General features: G+C 36.2%; 1 protein-coding gene across 4 annotated transcripts in view; it reads right to left on the bottom strand.

The window, feature by feature from the left end:
* Positions 1 to 949: 949 nt before the first annotated feature.
* LOC142097224 (uncharacterized) overlaps positions 950 to 24,692 on the bottom strand; it is a 35,369-nt gene continuing 11,626 nt past the window's right edge. For 2 of the 4 annotated variants that reach the window (XM_075178888.1, XM_075178890.1), the window contains 11 exons: positions 21,114 to 21,407; positions 20,000 to 20,299; positions 19,080 to 19,376; positions 14,804 to 14,886; positions 13,301 to 13,353; positions 12,091 to 12,323; positions 11,706 to 11,998; positions 10,272 to 10,397; positions 7,331 to 7,478; positions 4,497 to 4,547; positions 950 to 1,784 (listed from right to left, as the gene is read on the bottom strand). In XM_075178888.1, coding sequence (XP_075034989.1) covers positions 1,435 to 1,784; positions 4,497 to 4,547; positions 7,331 to 7,478; positions 10,272 to 10,397; positions 11,706 to 11,998; positions 12,091 to 12,323; positions 13,301 to 13,353; positions 14,804 to 14,886; positions 19,080 to 19,376; positions 20,000 to 20,299; positions 21,114 to 21,407 — 2,228 coding nt within the window. In that variant the 3' untranslated portion in view covers positions 950 to 1,434. Of the gene's footprint in view, positions 1,785 to 4,496; positions 4,548 to 7,330; positions 7,479 to 10,271; positions 10,398 to 11,705; positions 11,999 to 12,090; positions 12,324 to 13,300; positions 13,354 to 14,803; positions 14,887 to 19,079; positions 19,377 to 19,999; positions 20,300 to 21,113; positions 21,408 to 24,692 lie in introns of those variants that run through there. The other 2 variants (XM_075178889.1, XM_075178891.1) reach the window with 2 other exon arrangements.

The following is a 24,692-nucleotide window of genomic DNA, read 5'->3' as shown; positions in this document are numbered from 1 at the left end:
AATATATATATATATTACTAATTTTAATTAGTATGAAATTAGTATGCTAAAAAAGTTAGAAGTACCATTAACAATAGGCAATCCCAGGTAATATACCTATTATAATACACGTAAGTATGAAATCTAAAGCCAAACAAAACACGTCTACTAAAAGTAAATATTCGAGAACATGTGCAAAACACAAAAAAAAAAAAAAAATTGGTCGAAACAGGTAGTGACATCGAGAAATTAATATCTCAAAGGGTTTGGCTTTATTAAATTATTATTATGTCCTCACTTGGTCTAAATGAAAGATAACAAATTGCTCTATTTCTATGAGTAAGTATGAGCTATTACTTCTCCAAATTTTAATTTTATTTGTAATGTTAATTTGTAATTTGGATTTTGTGAGTTCATTTTTATTACTCATTTTTAGTGGCTTTTTTTTATGTATATGTTAGTACCTTTGGGGACTTTCAGATGTGTTTTTTGGCTATTTATTTGTATATGTTATCAATTGGCGCATATAAAAAATAATTGTGATCTTTTTAATAATTTTATTATTTAATTTGACATGGCCAAAGGAACTAACCAATGTAGCTGAAAAAACTACCCAATGTTTCAGCTGGATCAGAAACACACACACACACACACACACACACACACACACACACACACACACACACACTATATTTATTCTTATGACAACACAGTTCTTTAAAGCTACCAGAACTATGAGACTAGAATGACACTTGGGCTCAACATGTACAACACTAGGGGCCTGATTCATTAAGGATCTTAACTTGAGAAACTTCTTATTTCAGTCTCCTGGACAAAACCATGTTACAATACAAGGGGTGCAAATTAGTATTCTGTTTTGCACATAAGTTAAATACTGACTGTTTTTTCATGTAGCACACAAATATCAACTTTAAATTTCAGTGCACAAATAGACTATCAAGTATGTGTGCTACATGAAAAAACAGTCATTATTTAACTTGTTTGCAAAACAGAATCCTAATTTGCACCCTTTGCACTGTAACATGGTTTTGTCCAGGAGACTGAAATAAGAAGTTTCTCAAGTTAAGATCCTTAATGAATCAGGCCCTAAATGATCATTCTCTGCCCATGTTACTTAAGGAATTGATACATTTTCTAACGGAGGAACACTGAGGACCTCATGACTAATAACAGATTATCCTGATACTAATGTTTATTAGGTACAGCAGCACTTTGTGCTTTACTCAATCCACTAGTATTTATACTAGTTTACTACACTATTAGGAGCATGCACCATTCATATTTCTTCCTTATCTAAAACAATCCTGCTCTAACTGTAAGTTTTTCTTTTTAGCAGACATCCCCTTTATTTTTTACATGATTATTATTAACTTTATATACAGAAGCAGCATTAAAATTGTAATAATTTTACATATTGTTTCTTAAGGTAAATTCTTAGACAAGTGTACACCTGAATGTATTGGTCGATGTGTCGGAGGATTTAACGCATTTCACTCTGCCAGTTTTCAACTTTCTAATAACTGGTGCGTTATATCTCATCAGAGCCTGGTAAAACGCGTCCTTGTCCTCGTTACCCCAGGACCTGACATGACTGTACAGCTCTCTCATCTTCTCTTGAGAGGTTGGTTTGCTGAGTCTTATCGTGTCATATTGTTCATCTGTCAACAGTCCTTGGTCCAGGAGATCATCTAAAACTGGATCTACCGTAGAGATCATGCTAATCAGATTCAGCCGGTGAATATCCACAAAGTGATTCATAGGTTCAGCTATATCAGAAGAAACATCTGTAATTTCAAATATTATTGTTAGGTTCCTAAATGTTGTCTATAAATTTATAACATTGGGTACAGCAGGGATCACACTAGATTATTATACATATTATTACGCACAGTAACCAGATGCTAATTGCTACAGTATTTTTTAAATACAATGTACCAATTGCAGATTTTACTACACTGAAAGTGGAGAACACTGTAAAGTAACATACCTGTCTACACCTGTCTCACATATGTATATATGTGATACTACACCACTGTTGGAAAGGACGCACTTCACTCATTAAGACACTCAGATTTTATGAACCTTCCACAAATACTTGCACTCTGCTTTAAAAAAATATGTATCAGCTTATGTGTCTATGTATGCATTCTGGGTAACTTACTGTGAGCATCCATTGGGACCACATAGTCTAATAATGTGGCGTTATAAATAGAAAATAACGGTTCGGTTAATCAGACAAATCTAAGTTTTAAACATCAGAGTCAAGGCTGACTTGATGTAGCCCACAGTCTTTAGATCTGAAAGCGATGCAAAATGAAGCTTTTACTTGGCATCTCTGTCTCATGAGGTTTGGTTGCTGGAATTACTAAATTAGAACTTGTAGAAGCCCATGCACTGGACACATGATATTATTGGACCAATCAGTGAGCAGTAAATGCTAGACTCCTTGGAAAGAGACAGTTGTTGTCACTGATGGTCAGGGATATGGATGCAAAGCATTAGAGCACTGCATACTACAGCTGGCTCAGTGTGTAAAGCTGTAGGGAGGTTTAGGTAAGGCAGATAGATGTATGTATTTTATTCTCTATGTCTTTATTATTGATAGTCCATTTGTTATTATGTCTTGCCATGCCCTGGTACTGGGTGTAAGCTTGGACATGGATCCTCCTCTACATCAGACTTCATTCTGCATTAATTTAGTCTTTGTCCATAAAGTTACATTTATTTTTATATTCATACATATATAAGGAGAGGCTTTATCATAATATTTTAAAGGCTTCACTGCAGCTACAATGTTTTTAACTGATGCAGATGACAAAATATGATTATACCTAGTATGAGATTGGAGCCTTTGAATGAATTAAACATTATAATAAGCTTTTCTTTGTAGTGCTGCTGCAATCTACCTTTGTATGTAATGATCAGAAAACATACGCTCATGTAGGGTTATCTTATGGGGCAGTGGATCCCAAACTTTCTCAGCTTGAGGCACCTTCAAGGCACCCCTAAGCCAAAATATTTACCAGGAAGTCCCCTGCCTTGCTTGCAAATGGTACTGGCCGAGGCACCCCTGTGAGATCGCCGTGGTACCCCAGGGAGCCACGGGACACAGTTTGGGAACCACTGTTATGGGGTATGATATCAGTATTAAAGCCAGTCTCAAAGTGAGTACTTTCAAGTCTCTCCAGTGTAATGAATACAAGTGCCCTGGTACCCTTCAAAAACTGGTTTGGGATGCATTGGTTCTAGATGGTTGTAACCTGGAATCATATTTAGGTAAGCAACCTGTCTTTATGCTTATACTACTCAAAAATTATTAAATCTCTGTGTCAATATTTCATGATTGTTTAGACAAACCTGAGTTTAAGTAAAACTAAAACACTTCACTTCATACAATGAGAAGAGATGATTAAAAAAGATTATACATAGACAGAAATAAATGTAAATATTGTGTGACTATACTTCACTGGGTGACTGGTTCCAACAGTAAAGCAGAGTGTAATGTGAGAAATTGTGTTGCCACAAACAGTACAAATTATCTACACATAGACTGCAAATTGGTGTAAATGCATGTATATTATGTAAATTCTAATGTAGCTCAAAAATACACAATTTTATGTGGGTTTTTTTTAGCATTTTCCTTCAAATTTACATTTTTGATTATAAGTAAAATCAAAACACCAGCCAAGTTCTGCCAAAACCAAAGACCAACACTGAAATCAAGACACTGGGTGGTTCATTAATCTCTGATTAGAACCCTGCTTAGCCTAGAAAAATATACCCGTATTTGTTTTTTTTAGCTTGATTCCTCTCTGTTGTATTTCCTGCTATAAAACCATATTTTCTTCTTTGACTGTATTTCTGTGTCTGTGACCCGTGGCCAAGATTCCAGATTGTATGGACTATTCATCATCATTCAACAACAGTCACACTCTGGGATACCGCAAATCACATTCTTTAACTTCATACAAGCCCGGCAGGTTTATTTCCCGTTTTATTAGTGACATGACAGAATCTTCACTAATCTAATTTTGCATATAGTTTTTTTTTTTTACGCCAGTAGCCTTTATTTTTGGAAAACTATTGTGCAGTAAGTCTGAAAATAAATGTTGGATTTAGATTTGGATGCAACAGATGTCCAATTGCATCCAAGACATTGATCAACTCCAAAACTTGCATCCAGTTTGCATAGGTGCAAAGTTTACACTCGTAATTGAAGTAACTAAAAATAAGATGCATTTATAGACATGTGCTAAACTTGCATCTGCACACCCTCATTGTACTGCACATGAACACCTGTTATCAACCTCCACACGCACAAGTGGCTGCAAGTAACTGATGTGTGCAATTCTAGATAAGAGCACAAGGTGGATGCAGAGTGTGACACATTTTACACAAGCTGCATATTTACACATAGTAAATACACTTGCGTCTAACAGTAAATCAGACCCATAAGTAGTATCAGTCAGAGCAGATCTTATATAACTGTAACGTACCTTCCGGAACCGTAGGTCCTTGTTTTGGTGATTTTATGTCCGTTATGTCGCCTAGAAACAAATTTTCTACAATTAGAAAACTTGTCATAATAAACATTCTTCTCATCTCCCTAAAGTTTTGTTGCTTTATAGTAATTTCAGGAATCTCATGTAAATAGAGAACAGAGGCAATAAAGCCAAAAAGAACAAATAAAATATTTTAAGTATCATGTAAAGTAAAGGGATTAATTAACTGGAGCACGTGCCTGAATCGGTTTTACTTGTCCCATTTTATTATTACCTACAACATTGTGTCATTAATATCCAGGCCCATTTAAAAGACACAATGAATATAAAAAAAACTGAAAAACATTTTATGGAAAAATATTTTTTTTTGGGTTAGTGCAGATGTTAGTTCACTTTATACCATTATCCAACACAAATTAGGACTGGGAGCAGTTAAACAGTCAAGGATAATATGTTGATGATTTATTAAGGTTTTATATTCAAAAATCAGGTACAGATATCGGTCACTTATTTTGCCACAAGTTACACCAATATTTTTTATGGGCTACTGAGAGGATAATATATTTGGTATAAGTGGAAATATGAGAAGAATGTCGACTTTTTGGGCAAGATATATTTAATATAATACATTGGTGTTATATTCAATTTCAATATTGAAGTAAATTTTTGTGGACTTAATCATCTATATAGAAGTATAGGAAAATACAAGCTCACTGATTGTAACTCTTATTTGAAGCCATAAGAAACCACCATGTGAACTGGCTTAATAATATTCCATTGGGTAGTACGGTGGCTCAGTGGTTAGCACTTCTGCCTTACAGCACTGGGGTCATGAGTTCAATTCCCAACCATAGCCTTATCTGTGAGAAGTTTGTATGTTCTACCCATGTTTGCGTGGGTTTCCTATGGGTGCTTTGGTTTCCTCCCACACTCCAAAACATACTAGTAGCTTAATTGGCTGCTAACAAATTGACTATAGTCTGTGCGTCTGTCTGTAAGCCCCAATGGGGCAGGGAATGATGTGAGTGAGTACAGCGCTGCGAAATTAGTGGCGGTATATAAATAAATGATGATGATTGGGTCAATTGAAGAAGCTAAAGAGAAACTGCACAGATGATAATGTTTTTGGATACAGACAGAAACAATGAGATTCCAGCTATTAAGCAAACTCAGTTAGATAAAAGTGCTCCATTTTATTAAAATGCTAACCACATCAATATGGTGGGGTTTCTCAGGTGCAGCCTATGTTCTGCCTGTCAATCCTGTAAATGTCATGCAAATAACATTTCCAAGTTGTATTCAAGCAAAAAAGTTCTAAAGCATTCTATGAAATATTTCTTTTCTTGCAACATTAAAAAATCTATTTACCTATTGGAGTGTAATTGTGCCCTACAACATGTCACAGCACACATCTCACACATCAAAACAAAGGTGGTTAGAACACATAAGAAATATCAGCAAAGGATTTGGGAACACTTTCAAAACGTTTATGGTTGTTCTGTGAGATCTTTGAAATTTTATTGTTGCATCAAATGTCAGAGAACCATAGAAGAAAGGAGAACATAGATAGAATGTTGGCACACAGTGAGGTGGTGGATTTACAATCTGGGTGCAGTATGTTATCATAGTCTAGAGGTGGATTTTGAGTTATGTAGTGTGAATTCCTTACATGTTTCTTAAGACTTAGTAAAATAATGTGGCCTGGTAAAATAAGTTTTAGCAGATACATATCTTTCCTACATATCTTTTCCGTTATTGGGGAAACAGTAGTGTATAAGGAGATATTTAGATGATAGATTTCACATACAATATGTTTTTAGGTGTTTGACTCTCCCTGGGTATACTGGATTAATATTATGTTATTATCTTTTTATATATGCCACAGTGATTGTTGTAGTAAATATATAAATACATATATACTTTATAGTTTCCACTCCTTAGGGGTGAGAGACGTAACTATTAGTGCTGATAAATACTCTGTCCAGGTATTGTATAGAAAGTGTGGAGATGATTTCCCCATAATCATTATCATCAACATAGATTTATATAGCGTCACCAATTCTGCTGCACTGTGCAGAGAATATCTGTCACTCACATCAGTCCCTGCCCCATTGAAGCTTACGGTCTAAATTCCCTAACACACATGTTAATTTGTCATCAGCCAATTAACCTACCAGTATAGTTTTGGAGTGTGGGAGGAAACCTGAACCCCCGGAGGAAACCCAAGTGAACACGGGGAGAACATACAAACTCCACACTGATAAGGCCATGGTTGGGAATCAAACTCATGACTACAGTGCTGTGAGGCAGAAGTGCTAACCACTGAGCCACCATGCTGTCATAATAACAAACAACCTGATTATATTGAGAGATGCTAATTTGAGGTTGAAGGTAACATAATTTATTTACATGGATTCAGGCTATTTGATTAAATATTATTTTATTGTGTCTATTCCACCAAGTGGTAGATATATATATATGTTAGTTTTCTGTTAATAATAGTATCTTTTCAGTGGTGAGTGGAATGTCCTTTGACTGAATAGTAAGTGTGGAGACTAGTCTTCCTCTTTCTTCATAGTAACATGTGCTCTAACTGCGCCAGGATACCAAAGTGAGAAGGTTTGTGCTGAGGTTCCAGCTTCTGGAAAGATTCTTGTTGGAAATATATAAAAATAGTAATGCAGACAGAGCTTATTATTATTTTTAAATTGTACTCTTGTTTTTATATGATTATGTTAGTTATATTATATATCAGTTATATAATGTCAGTAGAAGCCAATTGAAGCTTTGGGGTAAGAAAATTGAATCTACCTCCCAGGAAACCCTACCTTTTGTCAGCTTAGCTTTCCAAATAGGACTGCCACACTCTTCTGGGAGCAGATATAAATCAATGTTTGTGATTGTGTCATTTCCATCAATAGTGATCTCTGTGAAGGGGTACGGCTCTGATGGGTAACTGCAATGGAACAACAGAGTCTGGGTGACAAGAAAAACAATGGCTAGTTAGTGCATATGTGAATGTATTTACATTTCAATTGATTAATTCATTCTGTTGGCCAAGCTCTGTTCAACCACAGTATCATTGGGGAATAACATAATTTTGCCTTGTTGGTTTTAAGACAAGAGACATCTCACATCCAAGTTTTTTTATGAATAGACTAACAAGGTAAACACTGTATTTACCATTCTTCAATATTTAATATCCTTATCTGTACATTAGAATACAGTAGAATTTTCTAATGTTGACGTAATCAATGACTTATAACCTGTATATTGTAGCCATATTAAAGGTGTAGTTGAAAGAGAATGTTGTGAAAGTAGCGTATTGTTGATTTTTGTTAAAGTTGTGGGACGAATGTGATAGCCTGGAACAGACTGATAGTAACCCAGAAGTATCAATGCCATAGGGCACGTCAGCCACTGCATTTAGTGAAATCTGAACTATAGATATAAAGATAAAATGCTATATACTATATGAAGTTACACATAGACACTAATATACATTATAGAAGATAGACACCAAATATGAACTATAGTTCAGACATTTTTGTTTTATTGATTACTCAATATAATGTAATTTTAAATTTACCAAATGAAATATGCTTATATTGACATTTTGAAAGAAGTTGCTGGCTGGTAACAAAGAGTCACTAAATTATATTTCCAAAAACTAGTTTATTTTTGCAGTAGAGATTAATCACAGAACAGATGGTCTTTGAAATGTTGTTGGGCAGAAAACAACCTCACATGTTGCTATTTACAATTTATAAGAAAGTATAAGACATGCAGTGTATAAAAGCTTGCTTTGAGATCTGTTGATCAGAAACATCTAAGAAACTTCTGAGATGCTTCTGAATTATTTTGTTGTACTTGTCTTGGAATAAAGCTGTGAAAAGAAAACTGGCTTCTTTTGTTAGGAGTCGTTTAGCAGGTATCCAGGTGTCTGACATAGATTGGCAATCATTTTAATATAGTGTCATGCATGCATTTGACATATTATTTATGGTGGGACCCCACTCCTTACTCTGCACAACTATAGGGAGAGCCATAAAATTTCCTGCAAGCTCCAGATTTATGGCTGCCTCATCCTCCCTTCCAGAGACAAAGCTAGGCCAACTCCTCTGCCTTAGAAAGGATGGGTTCAACTCCACCTCCTCTTCAAGGAATTTCACCCCTGTCCACCTTGCCTGTCTTATGATCCTTGAAATATTTCAGATTCCTTCCCTCCTTATGAAGAATTCATGGGTACCCCCCAGGAAATGTGTAAACCAGGCTACGGATGAAAAGAGATGCCCCACATATAGTTTCTATATTGATGGAAAAGCACAGTTTACCATCACAAAATATTGATTCATTTACCAGTGGTACTAAGCAAACATGTGTTGCATCAACTCCCCCATGGCATGCATTTAATTAGCAATGTTGTAATACTGCTGCTTTATCAGCAAAAGGGAACCCTCATGCAAAGGCATATTAACAAATTGGTTGCTGTGCAGTAGGAATACCCATATGACTTGCTTCATTACCTGAGCTAAAGCAGGCTGTTATATGCCTGCCGCCATAGCTACTGTGGTCTGGAAAGATCCATATGTACAGAAATGTAACAGAGCCAACAATTTAGTCAGCTGCGGTATTGCTGTACAGATGCTTTTCAGAGACTAAAGGTCACTCTGCACAATCTTCGGGGTTTCTAAATGACCTCAGGTGAGAGTTTTAACCCATGTGTCAGGCATCTCAAAGAGGCTTATGCGTGACCTGCAGATGTGCTCCATGCACCTTTGCAGCTGCTGTTATTGACTCTGCCAACAATGCTCTATAGTTACTATGCAACTGAGAACAGCATAGTAATATTTTACATTATTAATTTCATCCACAGTGTTGTTCATTCATTTTCACCAAAATGTTACTGTAAAAAAATGTTCTAGTATATTATACAAGACAGAATATTACGTGATTCCAACAAAACAGAATAGTATGTGCACAATGATAGTTGTAAATGTGACAATCAAAATGCAAAGCTCATACACACTGTTAATTGCATCTCCTTAGTCGGACATTGGCATTATAATGTAAGGAAATGTCAAAGTCATAAGTCAAAATTGTGGTGCTTAAGTTGTGAATGCAAAAACTGTGTTCTCAATATAAAATGAGATGAAAAAAAAACATGTCATGTAACGCTAATGGTTGGAAAATCAAATAGGAATCTTGTTTTCTTAAAGAGTCCAAATGAAATGACAAAAAAATGCTGTCAATATATGGCTGCAACTTTATATAATGAAGCCACGGCGTTAATGATTTAGTGCACACCTATGCAATCTTACTTCAGTTGAGATTTTTTTAGCGATTGACAGTCCAGATGACCATGATCAATAATGAGTACACACCTACACAATTTACCTTCATATTTGTGATCTTCATCTCTCATAATCTTCTGCTGAAAAGATTGTGACTCTGTACATACTGTGCAGATATCTGCCTACGCTGCTGGTCGTAGGTGCATAGACACTTCCACATTTGATCAACATCGTTACATCATTGAATGTAAATTTTAGTAAGTTTGTAAAACCAAATCAAAAGATACAATGGATTTCGGTACGATAAAGCATGTCCATGGGAGTATACACACACTTGAAAAATCTAACCACCAGTTGTTTATTAAGGAAGGCAGATAGATAAAGCAATGTATTTAATAAAAGTTGCAACATGGCGTGTATGAGACAATAAGTTAAAGTTGCCTAAACGTTGATCACCCTTTTAAATCCATATTACCTCTGGCACAACACATGCACTCTCTGGTCCTTTTACATTGTAATTCTTCTTGGTGTACACACAGTCTGTCTGAGGAGGTTTCCTCATTCTGTAATATCCATCAATTGTCTCCTGATTGTGAACAGCCTGGGTGAAAGTAATTCAAATAAATATATATAAACAATTGCCACACAGTGATTATACAGCACAAACCTCAAAAATGAATCTATAGTGTAAGCTAAACTAAGGGGTATATTTACTAAACGGCGGGTTTGAAAAAATGGAGATGTTGCCTATGGCAACCAATCCAATTCTAGCTGACATTTTGTAGAATGCACTAAATAAATTAAAGCTGGAATCTGATTAGTTGCCATAGGCAACATCTCCACTTTTTCAAACCCGCCGTTTAGTAAATCTAGCCCTAAGGGTCAATGCTCTACTAACTGGGTTTTCCACCTTTAATTACTTTAATATAATGGCTTCTATATATCCTTCTTCATCTTTGAATAAATACATTGTTTTATCTTGCTAGCTTCTCTCAGTGCTTTTAGCCACATCTTTATATCATAAGACAGAGTCGTTCCTTTGTTATTACGCTGGGAAACTACATGACTGCTAAGTTCTCTGCAATGAGTGCAGGCGTATGCAAAGAGTAGCATTGTGTCATATATCAAATATCATACATATTGCCCTTTCCTCCACCCAAAATAAAAAATATGCCTCAAAAGGCCCAAAAAAAATAAGAAAGAGAGAAAAACTACAATGAACTAAGTAAAAATTGCAGGAAGGCATATGCAGTATGTGCTAATAAATTAGTTATCTGCAGGTTCACCCCCTTTGGGTAGAGATGGGTTATCAGCTATATATCAAGTTCCAGGTCAAATTACAATATTCAACATCAACGGACTTCTTACAAATTTGAATCAGACTTGATATTGCAATCTCTTGTCTAATTATGCAGTGATCACGCTTTTAATGTGTAAGTTTTCACCATTTTCTAATTTATTAAAAGAAAATAGGTCTTAGTGTAATTACAATGATTGAACAGTTCAATGTTATCATGTACAACATTTGCAGTGGTAAATATATATTTTTACACTATGGGGCATACTCAATTGTTGCTGTTTCCCGCGGCGTTAAATATATTACCGTTATTTCGTTAATTCTAAGCCGGATTTCAGCTCGTGGCTCCCTGAGCCGCGAGCTGAAATACAGCGTTAACGGTACCGTAATAACAGTATTTACGTGCACTATTAGCGTAATAATGGTAATAGTGTGCATACTTTTACATGTAACGCCAACAATTGAATATGCCCCTATGTGTTATATACACAAAACCAGTTAGTTAGGGAAGTGTCACCGAGCATAGCTGATATTTTGGGTACAAAAGGACAAATTTATTTAATTATTAGATCAGTCACACTTTATAGTAATTGATGTGTATCACTGACTTACCTTCTCCATTGAGATGTAACTGGGCGTTAGATAGAGATGGATTCTATATTCCTTGTATTCTGGATTATTTATCCCAATTATTTTACAGTATAGTAGAACCTTTCCATGAAATGGTATATGCTTTATTATTTCATCCTGTAACAAGTTCCAGTGATACATCAGAACTCCGATACAGGAGAAAGTGGGATGTTCCAACACAACATAGTAAGGCTCAATTCTAGTTGGTGTTTCCAAGACCATGTTCTTGTCTTTCATGTGAAAACATTTGATCCACGATGGTTCTATATCAAAACCTAGGTTATTAAACACAATAGAGTTCAATGCAGGTTGTACTGGGACAGTTTTCCATCCCTGACCATACAAATGTAGCAAGCATTCAACTTACCTTTCAAACACAAACAATGAGGTAGGTACACTGCCGACACAGCACCAGGTTCTATGTTGCTCTTTATGTTGAACAGGGGACCTATAATCTCATATCCTTTGGTCTGGTTCTGGATTAGTGTAACATAATTACCCCATGAATCCAGTTCATACTCAATGGTCACTGGATACGTCACCTGAAATTTAATTCCAGTCTCCGAGCAGCAGAAAAGACCGGGAGAGTTCAGCTCTAATCTGAAAAATAAAAAGATGTTCAGAAAAATCAGTCAATGATTAGACAATATCAGTTTTATACAGGGTCATATGTAATATCTGTATGTGCACATAATACTGCTATACCTTCTGATTAGACTGATGCATGGAGCTTAAGGTGATTTGCAAAATTGTATTTATGTTATGCTCCCTTATGGTTCATAAACTACATTTAACCATTTAATTCCATTGGCTTGTGGAAATGTTGTATCTCAGGTGGTCTGGCTAATTTTCAAGATTTTGATATACATTAGTAAACATGTAATATCTATTGTAATACAATCTATCTATCTATCTATCTATCTATCTATCTATCTATCTACCTATCTATCTATCACAACACTGGTCTCTACATTGGTTTCCTCTTTGGGTAAGCTTATCAAATTCTCGAATCACTCTCTTAAGCCCCTAGACTATTCTTCTGAATTACCACCCCTCTACACAGTTCACTCAAACTTGCGTGTATTCCTCTTTTACATTCAAACAGTCTATAATCCTATAAACCAACATTGTGGGAGAGTGGATCACATAGATCCAAGATAAGCATTGCAATATTCCTGGACCAATATACACTATGTGGCACCTATCCTCATATATCAAACACTCTTTTTCCTATAGATTGTAAACTTGCGACCAGTGCTCTCCGACCTCTTTGTCCGTCTTTTCATACATAGTTTTGTTTTTCTACTGTATTTGGTCCCAATGGTAAAGCGCTGCAGAATATGTTGACGCAATTTAAATATATGGCAATATTAAATAAACCAACAAGTATTAACAAAAAGCCTACATATGTGTTGGTCCAGGGTGAGTTCTGATTACTAGTATGAAGTCAGGAAGGAATTTCCCCCTTTAATGGCAAATTGGACCATGCTTTACTGACATCTGTACATATCATAAGCAGTTCACTTATTTGTACAAGAGATGTTACCAGGGAGCTGGTAATGAGATACTAGACTTACCTGTATGTGCTCCCAGTAATTATGGGGGTAATTGCATTAGATGAATCTTGTACCTAATACAAACAGAAAAACAATATTAAACAATAATTGGACATTTGTAATATGTACTATACAAATCTTGTAAAAACTAAAACAATCTGTAAAGACACTTAGGGGTAAATTTACTATGGTCCAGTGTGGTGAGCGGTTTTCAAACCCAACCTGTCAGATTTGCTATCTGGGTTTGAAAACCCCAAACTGCATGTGGTTTAGGCTAAAACTTCCAGGCCAGTACTCACGTCGGGCTGGTCCTCTGGGGGGGATGGGGGCCTGAAAAATTATCAGGCCCCAGCACCTAAAGCTGATTTACCCAAATGCTGAATAAGACTGGGCCCCTCCTGGTACCCCTGGCCAGGGAACAGGAGCGGTGGCACTACTCTTTTCATTAATAAGAAAGGGGCATTATTAATTTTATTAATAGGTGCGGAAGGGAATATCTAAACTATTATGAATGGAGGCACTACTCTTTTATTAATAGTACACTGGTACCCACTGGTTAGGGGTGCCACGAGGCCCAGAGCTATTCAACATTGAGTCGGTCAACTTTAAGTGTGGGGGTCCAATAATTTTTTCAAAGAAAGGTTTTTTTCACTTAAGTATAAAGCAATGCGGTTTGAGCTAGCTCGACTATCAGAGTCAGTTCTAAAAATCCTGCCATTTTTCTGGTGGTTTGATGTGGGATTATTTAAACCGCCTGATTTGTATACTTGCCATTTGAAGAAATCGGGATTGCAGTTTCAAACCATACAATTTTATGTGTTGTTTGGCCTTTAATATATTTCAAGTTTTTAAAAGCGAACATAAAATACAGCAGAACAGAAGGATCGGGATCTTCTGCAAAAAGCAAATACGTTTTTATAGTCTATTCTGTATAATGTTCTTCTGAGAAGAAGAAAACTGAAATTGGATCAGTCACCTTCACACATATCTTACTGTTGTTAATGGTTCCTAATGATTGGATAGACTGTATCCTCCTGCATAATTGTTCAGACCACAAAATGGTTTCTTCCACTGTGAGTGGGTGACACATTTACTTGACAGTTCATTTATATATATTATGACCTCCCAAACGTGCTTGCAAAGAATGATAAAAATGTGTTTTTCCATCAATGTAAGATTACCACCATTCATTATAATGCATTTATATGAATGGATTGTTTCACCAAAAACAACATAAGATGTTTGTTATGCAGCCTCTGGTGTTTGATTCTTAAAGACCCTTTGTTTTATTTCTTAGTTTCTTGTGGAGCTGCTGTAACTGGTCTAATAACTGTGTGTCAAAATTTACATTTTCTGGGTGCAAACGACTTATGTAATTTTAATGCTCATTTATTCTTTTCAGAACAGTAACTGTTACTCTTCTACCCAGGCAGTATACATGTATATCATCTTGACAGATTGCATTTTATATATACTGCATATTTCAGGCAAAGTTATTTATTTGATAGTACAAATATACATTACCAGCCCACAGAGCTTACAATCCATCTGACCTTCTTCAGACTCAGAACAAAGTGGTGGCGATGAAAATGTTCTGTCGCTTGGCTCTGTAAATGAACATTTGTGATAAATACTTAATATAAAATAAAACACTGTGGTTATAATGTCCCCCTTCACAATATCATCATCATCATCATTTATTTATATAGCGCCACTAATTCTGCAGTGCTGTACAGAGAACTCACTCACATCAGTCCCTGCCCCATTGGAGCTTACAGTCTAAATTCCCTAACAAACAAAGACAGACACACAGACTAGGTTCAATTTGATAGCAGCCAATTGACCTACCAGTATGTTTTTGGAGTGTGGGAGGAAACCAGAGCACCTGGAAGAAACCCACGCAAACACAGGGAGAACATACAAACTCCACACAGGTAAGGCCATGGTCGGGAGCTGAATTCATGACCCTAGTGCTGGGAGGCAGAAATGTTAACCACTAAGCCACCGTGCTGCCTAATATCACCAACACAGACTGATTTTTCATACAGTACTTGTGGACTGTGTGTGAGAGAAAGGGAATGAGTGAGACATTAAATTTTGGGAGATCAGTTTCTTAAAGTGATAACATTTATTTTAAAACTCTGTGTAAGATGCAGCCATTTATATATTGGGAATCTCCGGTGAATTCACTTCTGGCCTGGACTCAGCAATTCGATATACAAACTAACAGACTTGGCTACCCCCCGCACTATGGTTTCATATAAGCTTGACTTTTATTTTTCCATTTTGTTTTTAATACTTGAGTACAATAAATCTTTGAATCCTTCACATGTTTGGCCGCCATGTGGTCTGTTGTTATTTTATATCAGATTTTTTCTTATACATTATTTAGCGTGGTGATTTAAAAGTATTACACTATATACGCTCTCCGGCTCTGTTTATTTTAATTTTTACAGATTTCTCCATGTCTGGTTGAAGGTTTTGAGCTGGAGAACATGCTGGTTCATCTTCAAATTATTACTGTCAACAAGTGTTGATTTCGGAATTTTTTTATTTTTACATGTATGCATATATTCATATATGTACACGCAGTGGCCACTTTATTAGGTACAACTTTCTGGTGCTGGGTAAGACCCATCTTTGCCCCCAGAATAGCTAGAATTTGTTTTCTCAGGGTGCCATACTAAACATAGAAACATAGAATTTGACAGCAGATAAGAACCACTTGGCCCATCAAGTCTGCCCATTTTTTACCCTATGGTAACCCAATTAATCCTTTATTCTTTGCAAGGATATCCTTATGTCTTTTCCAAGCATATTTAAATTGCTCTACTGTATTAGTCTCTACCACCTCTGATGGGAGGCTATTCCACTTATCCACTACCCTTTCTGTTAAGTAGTTTTTCATCATATTTCCCCTGAACCTACTTTCCTCTAGTCTCAGTACATGTCCTCGTGTTCTAATACTTCTCTTCCTTTGTAGAATATTTCCCTCCTGTCTCTTCTTAAAACCCTTGAGCTATTTGAAAGTTGATATCATGTCCCCTCTTTCTCTTCTCTTCTCCAAACTATACATATTAAGATCTTTTAGTTTTTCCGGGTAAGTTTTGTGCAGTAGGCCATGCGCCATTTTAGTTGCCCATCTTTGTACAGTTTCTAATGTATTTATAACCTTCTGGAGATATGGCCTCCAGAACTGAACACAGTATCTAGATGAGGCCGTACCAATGACCTATACAGTGGTATTATTATTTATTTCTTTCTGCTACTGATTCTTCTTCATATGCAACTAAGCATCTAACTTACCTTTTTCATTGCATTGTTACATTACCTGAAATAGCTACTCCTAGATCCCTTTTCTCCTCAGTAGTTACCATTATAGTGCCATTAATACTATATTTAACGTTTGGGTTTTAGAATAATGCATACTTTCCCTTCAATACTATTTGCAATGTCATCAATAAAGATATTAAAAAGCACTGGTCCAAGTAAGGAGCCTTGGGGTACTCAATTGGTAACCCTTCCCTCCTGTGAATTTACTCCATTTACTACTACTCTCTGTTTTCTATCCTGCAACCCAGAGTATATCCATTCAACCATCTTAGAATCCAATCCCAAGCGTTTGAGTTTATTTACCAGCCTGCGATGTGGGACAGTGTCAAAAGCCTTACTAAAGTCTAGATATCCTACATCTACGGCGTCCCTCACCCAGTCAAAAAAGTCAATAAGATTTGTTTGACATGATCATGCATACTGATATATGTCGATGTTCAACTATGGGGACCCATTTGGACAATATTGATAGTTGTGCATATCTGTAACAATTGCTGAGTATTAAAATGCTACCTACAGAAGTCACAAAACACTCAGAAGGGTTTTGTAGACCTTTAGTAGCGACATCACTTTCAAACGTAATTATTTCATTCTAACTTCACACCCCTAATCCAGACTCGTTCATAAAATCCCTTCCCCCATTGTATGCATCGATTCATCTTTTAATAAATGTAGTCAGTCTAACAAGATAAATATATACCATCCTCAGTAACAGCTTCCTGTGGTTTAGAGTGCTGGATCTTCAGATAAATTATTAATTAATTGGAGGTTCGCATAACTCTGCCTTTCAGCAGCCATCAAAGGACAAGTTGATGGGCAGATGAGTGGTGCTGTCATCACTTTTAAATTTAAAGCTAACAAATATATGTCCACTATTTTTTCATCGAAATGAAGATGCAGAAGTGTAAAAAAAGAAGGAGGCGGTTTGACTAGAATATGTAAAGCAGAGGAATCATAAAGGTGAAATTTTATCTGGGAACAGATGTAAATAAATAGTGATACATATCTCTAATCTCCCACCCAGCAGCTGTATCACTCATGTCTTTACTACTCCCTCACCCAACAGAAATTTTTCAGAAGTGAAGGCTAAATTAAAAAAAAAATAATAATAATGCACAATAATAATAAAAAAAAATTAATTTTGTGTTAATAAGTTACTTGAAATATAACATTTGAATTTTATGTAAAATTGAAGTTTTTGGGGGTAATGTGAATCATATTATGTAATAGAATATAATAAAAGCTCTACTAGAGTATAGCAGCTGGTAATGATGCGTAAAATTATAATACTTATTTTGGTATTGCAATGTCTGGTCAAACCTTTCTAAATCATTAATGTAATTGTATTTCTTAGATAAAGCATTTCATTGTCAGTGTCATCTCATGTCTAAAGCATCTCACCTGAACAAGCTGGATTAATCCTTGTTGCATGTCTACTGATTTTGTGTGATAAGTGGTGTATAATTGCACTAAAAGTCTATAGTGATTAATTTGTCTAGATAATCTGCTGCAGCAGCATTTAGTGTATTGGCCTGATTAACTCGTTAGCAACCGGTTTCCTCCCCAATTATCCAGTGAAAACCATTTCACTGAAGCACGGTGCCTAAATTTAAAGTGAGATATATCTATTCAGTGACCTATGTGTTGTGGTGATTTATGTTTGCATTTTGCGGAGATTGTTGAACCAAGAGTCTAAAAATATTATTTATTTTGTGACATGTTGAAAAACATTGCATATTGATGGTATCGTGGTATTACTTTCCTACACTACGGCTACTAGTCTGCAGCCGTGGTAAAACCTTATCCCGAAAGTAAAGAGAATAAATTCACGAGTTTTAACCCTGTGTTCCTTGTTTTATTCCTACACTACTGGGGGGACCATTGCCTCTCTACCATAATATACCATCATCATCATCATCATCATCATCATTTATTTATTACCAAGCAGATTGTAGTTATAATTTATTTAGTACATTCTACAAAATGACAGCTAGAATCTGATTGGTTGCTATAAGCAACATCTCCACTTTCCAAACTCACCAGAAACTCTCAGCTTGATTCATTGACCACCAGGGCTGTAAAATTCAGGGTGAGGAATCTCTGGTAATTTATTATAAAGGGACTGTACTATATGTTTTTTAATAAGGCTTCTAATTTTGGGTGAGAAAATCCTGTGGATGTATTATTCAAATTGTAAATTCCTTCTTTTAAACTCTATGTCACAGGACTGGACTGACTGACTTTCCCCATGCTGCAAGATCAGATCAAGCTGCAAGGTTTCAAATAGAGTTAAAAAAAAAAGTGAACACACTCTCTAACAAATATCTTTACTATTCTCTTTTTTTAGTCACCTGTGGAGTGATACCTGTGTCTTGAATCTGAAGAAATGTGTTCTGTGTAATTAACAATCACTGACCTCCATATACAATAATGTATTCCCTTTGTAAAATATAAACTTACTACTTACTGGCAAGGAGAATCTGGGGTCTGATTATCTTATCCATTATTTCCATTATTTCCAAGTCACAGATGACAGGAGAATTGTATTTCTTCAGCATCATACAGAATGTGTCCTTGTCGACGTCTCCCCAGTCTCTGACAATATCACACAGTTCCCTCGTCTTGTCCTCATACGTTGTTTTTTTACATAAATCATTATATTGTTCCTTTGTCAGAAGCCTCATTTCCTTAAGATCATCAAGAACGGGATCTATCATGATTATCATTCTTATAATATCTGATCGGTGTCTGTTCACAAATTGATCTTCAGATGCAGAGACAAAAAACTTCCAATTACAATGACATTTTCAAACCTTTTTATCAGCATCTCTCACTAACGTATCTACTAAAACCCCCAATCCCTGTATGTCACTTCTCCTGGATTCATTATTTCATTTTATTTCTCCCTCTCAAAGTGTCATTTACAAACCACATAAAATGTGGACCTCCAACGATTCTTTAAGTGCCGAAGTGCGCCTACTTGTCTGCCTAGCACTTTTTTACTTGCACACCCAATTCCCTGTAAAATATATCTGTACCTACATTTGTGGATAGAGTGGAAATGGTAAAAATACGACATTCAAGCCCAACCTACTTCCACTTTATGAAAACTTCCTTCATTGATTTCAATTTGTATGTTTTACTCATAAGAAAATGCTAAGTTTAGTCTCATTAATGAGGCTATGTTTATATTAATCATGAGAGTGAGGGACATTGGGAGCTGTATTTATTATATGTGTACTTTTGTGTGATTACAGATTTTTATTGCATTGTTTATTACTTGTTGAAGATATTTACTGTGCACTTACCTCCTGATAGTTATATTCTGTAGTTAGAATGATTTGGCTTAGAAGATAAGATTTGTTACACAGTATCAATACGACTTACTGGAGAAGGAAGGGTTGAATATATTGACTGGATTCTGATCCTCTGATTCCAAGTTTCTAGTGACCCAAGTGTTGTATCTTCTCAGAGTCATACATACAATTTCCTTGTCAGGGTCACTCCAGGACCTCACAATATCACAGAGGTCCCTCATCTTGTCCTCAGATGTTGTTTTTTTACAAAAGTCATTGTACTGTTCCTGTGTTAGAAGCTTCTGTTCCAAGAGGTCATCTAGAACTGGTTCTACCATGATCATCCTTCTTATCAGCTCTGATTGGTGGTTCCTCAAAAGGTTCGCTCCAGCTGTAGATATTAGAAGTGATTCATAATTTCAATATCTCTTTGCTTTTATTACAGCCCATATCAATCAGTTTGTACAGAGGTCTTGTGTATAATATACTCTACACTGGTCTCCTATATACTCACACACGCTACAGCATCACTAAGATAAGAGATTTACAGTAGGATAACCGAGGACATGAATTGGCCTGAGGTTATATAAGCACCAAGGTTGTGCTGAAAAAGAAAAAAATGAGCCCTGCAAGAGTTAATATTACTGGGTCTGTTAGTTAGAGTTGACCAGTCAATCAGTAAGGGTTTTGGGAGATAGCCTGAGCTGGCGAGACGCATTAATTTGTACGTCATGTTGTATTGTTAATTAATCGTTGATTTTCTTTCAGAAGGGCCTTGATGGCAGAAAAGCATTGCAATCAGCAGCCATAAATGACACACTTGGGTGGCGGTGGAGCACTATCCCTTAAAAGGGAGTTTCATTGTTAGTAACATTCCTGCTTGTGGAGATATAGGGCACCTCCTTTTCAGGCGGGTCCCAGCTATTGAGCCAAACAAAGGAGAGTGGGGCTCCACTGCGTAGAAGTGTTTGGGTACATTATTGGTTGCCACAAGTTTGGTGTTGCAATGGCTGGTAGCTGATTGGTCGTGTTTTTTATTTGCCACCACTTTGTCAGTAAAATCTTGTGACCTTTCTTTTCTAAACAAGTACCACATGTCTTTATTTATTAGGTAAGACAACGCTTGATAAGGGCATTCAGATAAAAGTTAATGTTAAATCAACCACTAGGAGACTTATTTATTGAATTCAGAGAGTGTCACTTACTGTAACTGGTCAGATTGCGATCCTCTGAGAGTACCTTATGACTTTCCAGATCTCTGATGATCACGTAGTTGTGTGTCCTCAGGGTCAGATAGAACGTGTCTCTATCAGTGTAATGCCAGAATCTTATCATTTCATAGAGGTCTCTCATCTTGTCTTCAGATGTTGCCTTTTTGATCAAATCATTGTACTGTTCCTGTGTCAGAAGCTTTTCTTTCAGTAGATCATCTAGAACTGGATCTATCACAGTTATCTTTTCTATCAGATCTGACCTGAATATGTCCACAAAGTGTTCAACTGCAGAGTTAAGGAGAGTCACAATTATAAAGATAAATAATGTATTCTGTATTATCACCTCTCACATCTCCCTGTATTAATGTTCTGTCTAGTAGATCAACTAATATAACAAACACAACTGGGCGCTAATAGACCTATGGGGTGTATACCAGCAGCTACAAATATAGGCTCCAGACCTAATAAAATAGAAATACAATAAAGAGAAAGAAGGAGCGCTACTTATAACACTCAATGGGTATTTATTCAAAAAATATGTACATAATAAAATACACAGTGGTTATGGCCATAAGCACCCCCAAGGTCCACATAAACAGATGATATTAACAAATAACAATCAGTATATGTAAAGATATAATAACAGCTGACAACCTACATAGGATTAGTCAGTTAAGGATTAAGCATTGAAGATAAATCACAAAGCTGAGGCAATTAGGTCTCTAATATATTGATGAATCAAAACATATCAGCTTTGATAGATAGTAGATCAAGCTTGAATATTTTTTTTTTTTAGCTTAGGACAGTATATGTTATGATTATGCTTAGTATACAATAAGGATATGTGCTAAAAGACAGTTGTAGGCATTCTGTATGGGCAGCACAGTGGCCTAGTGGTTAGCACTTCTGCCTCACAGCACTGGGGTCACGAGTTTGATGGCCTTATCTGTGTGGAGTTTGCATGTTCTCCACGTGTTTGCGTGGGTTTCCTCCAGGTGCTCCGGTTTCCTCCCACACTCCAAAAACATACTGGTAGGTTATTTGGATGCTATAAAAATTGACCCTAGTCTCTCTGTCTGTGTGTGTGTGTGTGCATGTTAGGGAATTTAGATTGTAGACTCATTCTCTCTGTCTGTCTGTCTATCTGTGTGTTTGTTAGGGAATTTAGACTGTAAGCTCCCATGGGGCAGGGACTGATGTGAATGCGTTCTCTGTACAGCGCTGCGGAATTAGTGGTGCTATATAAATAACTGATAATAATAAGGGTTATAGGACTTGGAGACTACAGTTCACAAGGAGTGTGATTTTGGACCTGAGAAGAATACACATGTAAGACGGGTAAAATATTGATACGACTTATATTTGTAGCTGGGTCAGAGATTTGTGTTTCAATAACTGTTACACTTTATGTACTGTGGGGACAATTTTTATGTTTTTAGTTTCTGGAATGAGGTTGACCATAAAACCTTGAAAATTTAGGGTACAGCAGGAAGAATTGCAAATCATAGAGGAGAACTACAGAGCTACAGGTAGAAATGCATGAACTATTTGAACCAGTTAAAAATTAGATTGACTTTAGCCAGGTCCAGTCTGGTTCGTTATAAGAATATAGGTTATTTCACGACCTAACTGCCACTTCTCCCACAGCCTTCATTGTAAACTAACAAATTCCAATCACTTGGATTTTTCATACCACCACTTCCACATCTCCAGTTCGATCACTGATCACAAATATATAACAATTAAGAATAGAACTCGCTCACTGGTTAGAAACCCTTTATAAGCTATAAGAATGAGTCATACTAATAAACAAAAATAAATTACAATAATGAATCAACAATTCTTTCTGTATCCTATGATGACATTTAACTGGCAAAAAATCTGGGTGTTATTGTATAAATAAAAAAAATAATAAAAGTTATATAAAATGGAAAAAGGAAGATGTCTCATAAGGTCAAATAATATCAGATATTTTGTTGATGTGTAAATCAAAGTCACTAAATTTTAAACTTACTATATGAGTTTTGATTGATCCAAGTGTAAATAAACTAAATTTCAGTTAAAAGTTTCGTCCAAGTTATAATAGTGAAGCTAGTACTTGTGATGTAGTCATACAAATTATGTTTACTAATCTTGTGAAATTTTGATGTAATGATGGAATTTTTCCCTCTAACAAACATATTTGCTTATTCAACATCAAATCTGGAGAGAAGTGATAGAAAATTGTAACTTTTAATATATAAATCACTTGATCCCAAACAATTTTAACTATGGAACATAACCACCAATTGTGGTCCATATCTTCTCTACTCGGGCATCCTTTCAAACATGTATATGGGACATGTCTGTACATCTTATTTAGAGGGACTCTATATCACAAATGAAACATTTTAAGAGCTTGCTCAATTAGAACAATCTTACAAGTTGTGTTTTCTAGAGGTTTCAAATCTACTTTGCCAATTTTCATCTGCCAGATTTTCTCCAACAACAGATTCCAATTTTGAACATACTTTAACATAGCTATATGTAGTCAGGGCCACCATCAAGGGGGTACGGCTGGTACAGATGTAAGGGGCCTAGTCTTACCAGGGGGCCCACTGTGCATTGCCTTCCCAGCCCCCTTTACTTCTTTTCAAAATAATTTTCTTGCTTTAGTCCAGTCTGGCGATGCAGCGGCTTCCGGTATCTCATAGGCTGGAAGCCGCTCCATGAAGTGATGAGGTCTATAAATAACTGAGAGCCACTGCATTATGTCAAGAAGAGAGAGAGCAGGAGTGGAAGAATGGCACTAAGTGAATTTGGTAGAGGTTTAATGTGCAGTACATTGTTTGGAAGATCTGGGGAGGGCTGCTAAGGAGTGCACTGACACACACAGGTTTTCCCATTAAATTGCCGTTTCTATTAATAATTAATTATTTAATAGCAGCATATACTGTTAAAATCAATTAGAATTCAGCATTTAAACTCCTCATATATAAATGTAGGAGAACTGATATCGTAAGAAAATTGATAACTGGTGATGCAACTGGTTAATGTTTGTTTGTGCTTAAATGGTGCTATCTCCTATTGGTCAGCCTGGTGATATTTAACCTCTGGCATACGAACGCTTGCAAATGGCAGATAAAGTCAGATAAAGCGCTCCGTACAGACAGAGGGTCTCCCATCCACTCTATAAAATCACTCTGTGTTCTTTGATAGAGTGGATGAATTAAGATTTTTGAAGCCTATAGGTATGGTACCTTTGGATTATTAAGCCAGAGCCGTAACTTAGAATTCTAGTGCCCTGGGCAAGAAAGACAAATGTCGCCCCCCTAGCCCTCAATTTGAACCAAATTAACCTAAAATATTCCTAAATTGCGCCCCCCTTCAGCGTTGCGCCCTGGGCGGTCGCACAGCCCTAGTTACGGCCCTGTATTAAGCCTCGCCCCACCACGTCTCTTTAACAATAGCACTGGTTTGCCAATCTCCATTAATAAATTTAGTGATAGATTATAAAATGTATTTTCGGTCACCGTTGTTACTGTCATGTTATAACAACATTTTTCCAAAAGTAAGGGTATTCATTTAAAG

This window comes from Mixophyes fleayi, chromosome 7 (genome assembly GCF_038048845.1).
Source record: "Mixophyes fleayi isolate aMixFle1 chromosome 7, aMixFle1.hap1, whole genome shotgun sequence".
In the NCBI taxonomy this organism is placed as follows: domain Eukaryota; kingdom Metazoa; phylum Chordata; class Amphibia; order Anura; family Limnodynastidae; genus Mixophyes; species Mixophyes fleayi.
The sequence above is the reverse complement of the archived record's forward strand: the minus strand, read 5'-3'. Positions and strand labels throughout refer to the sequence as shown.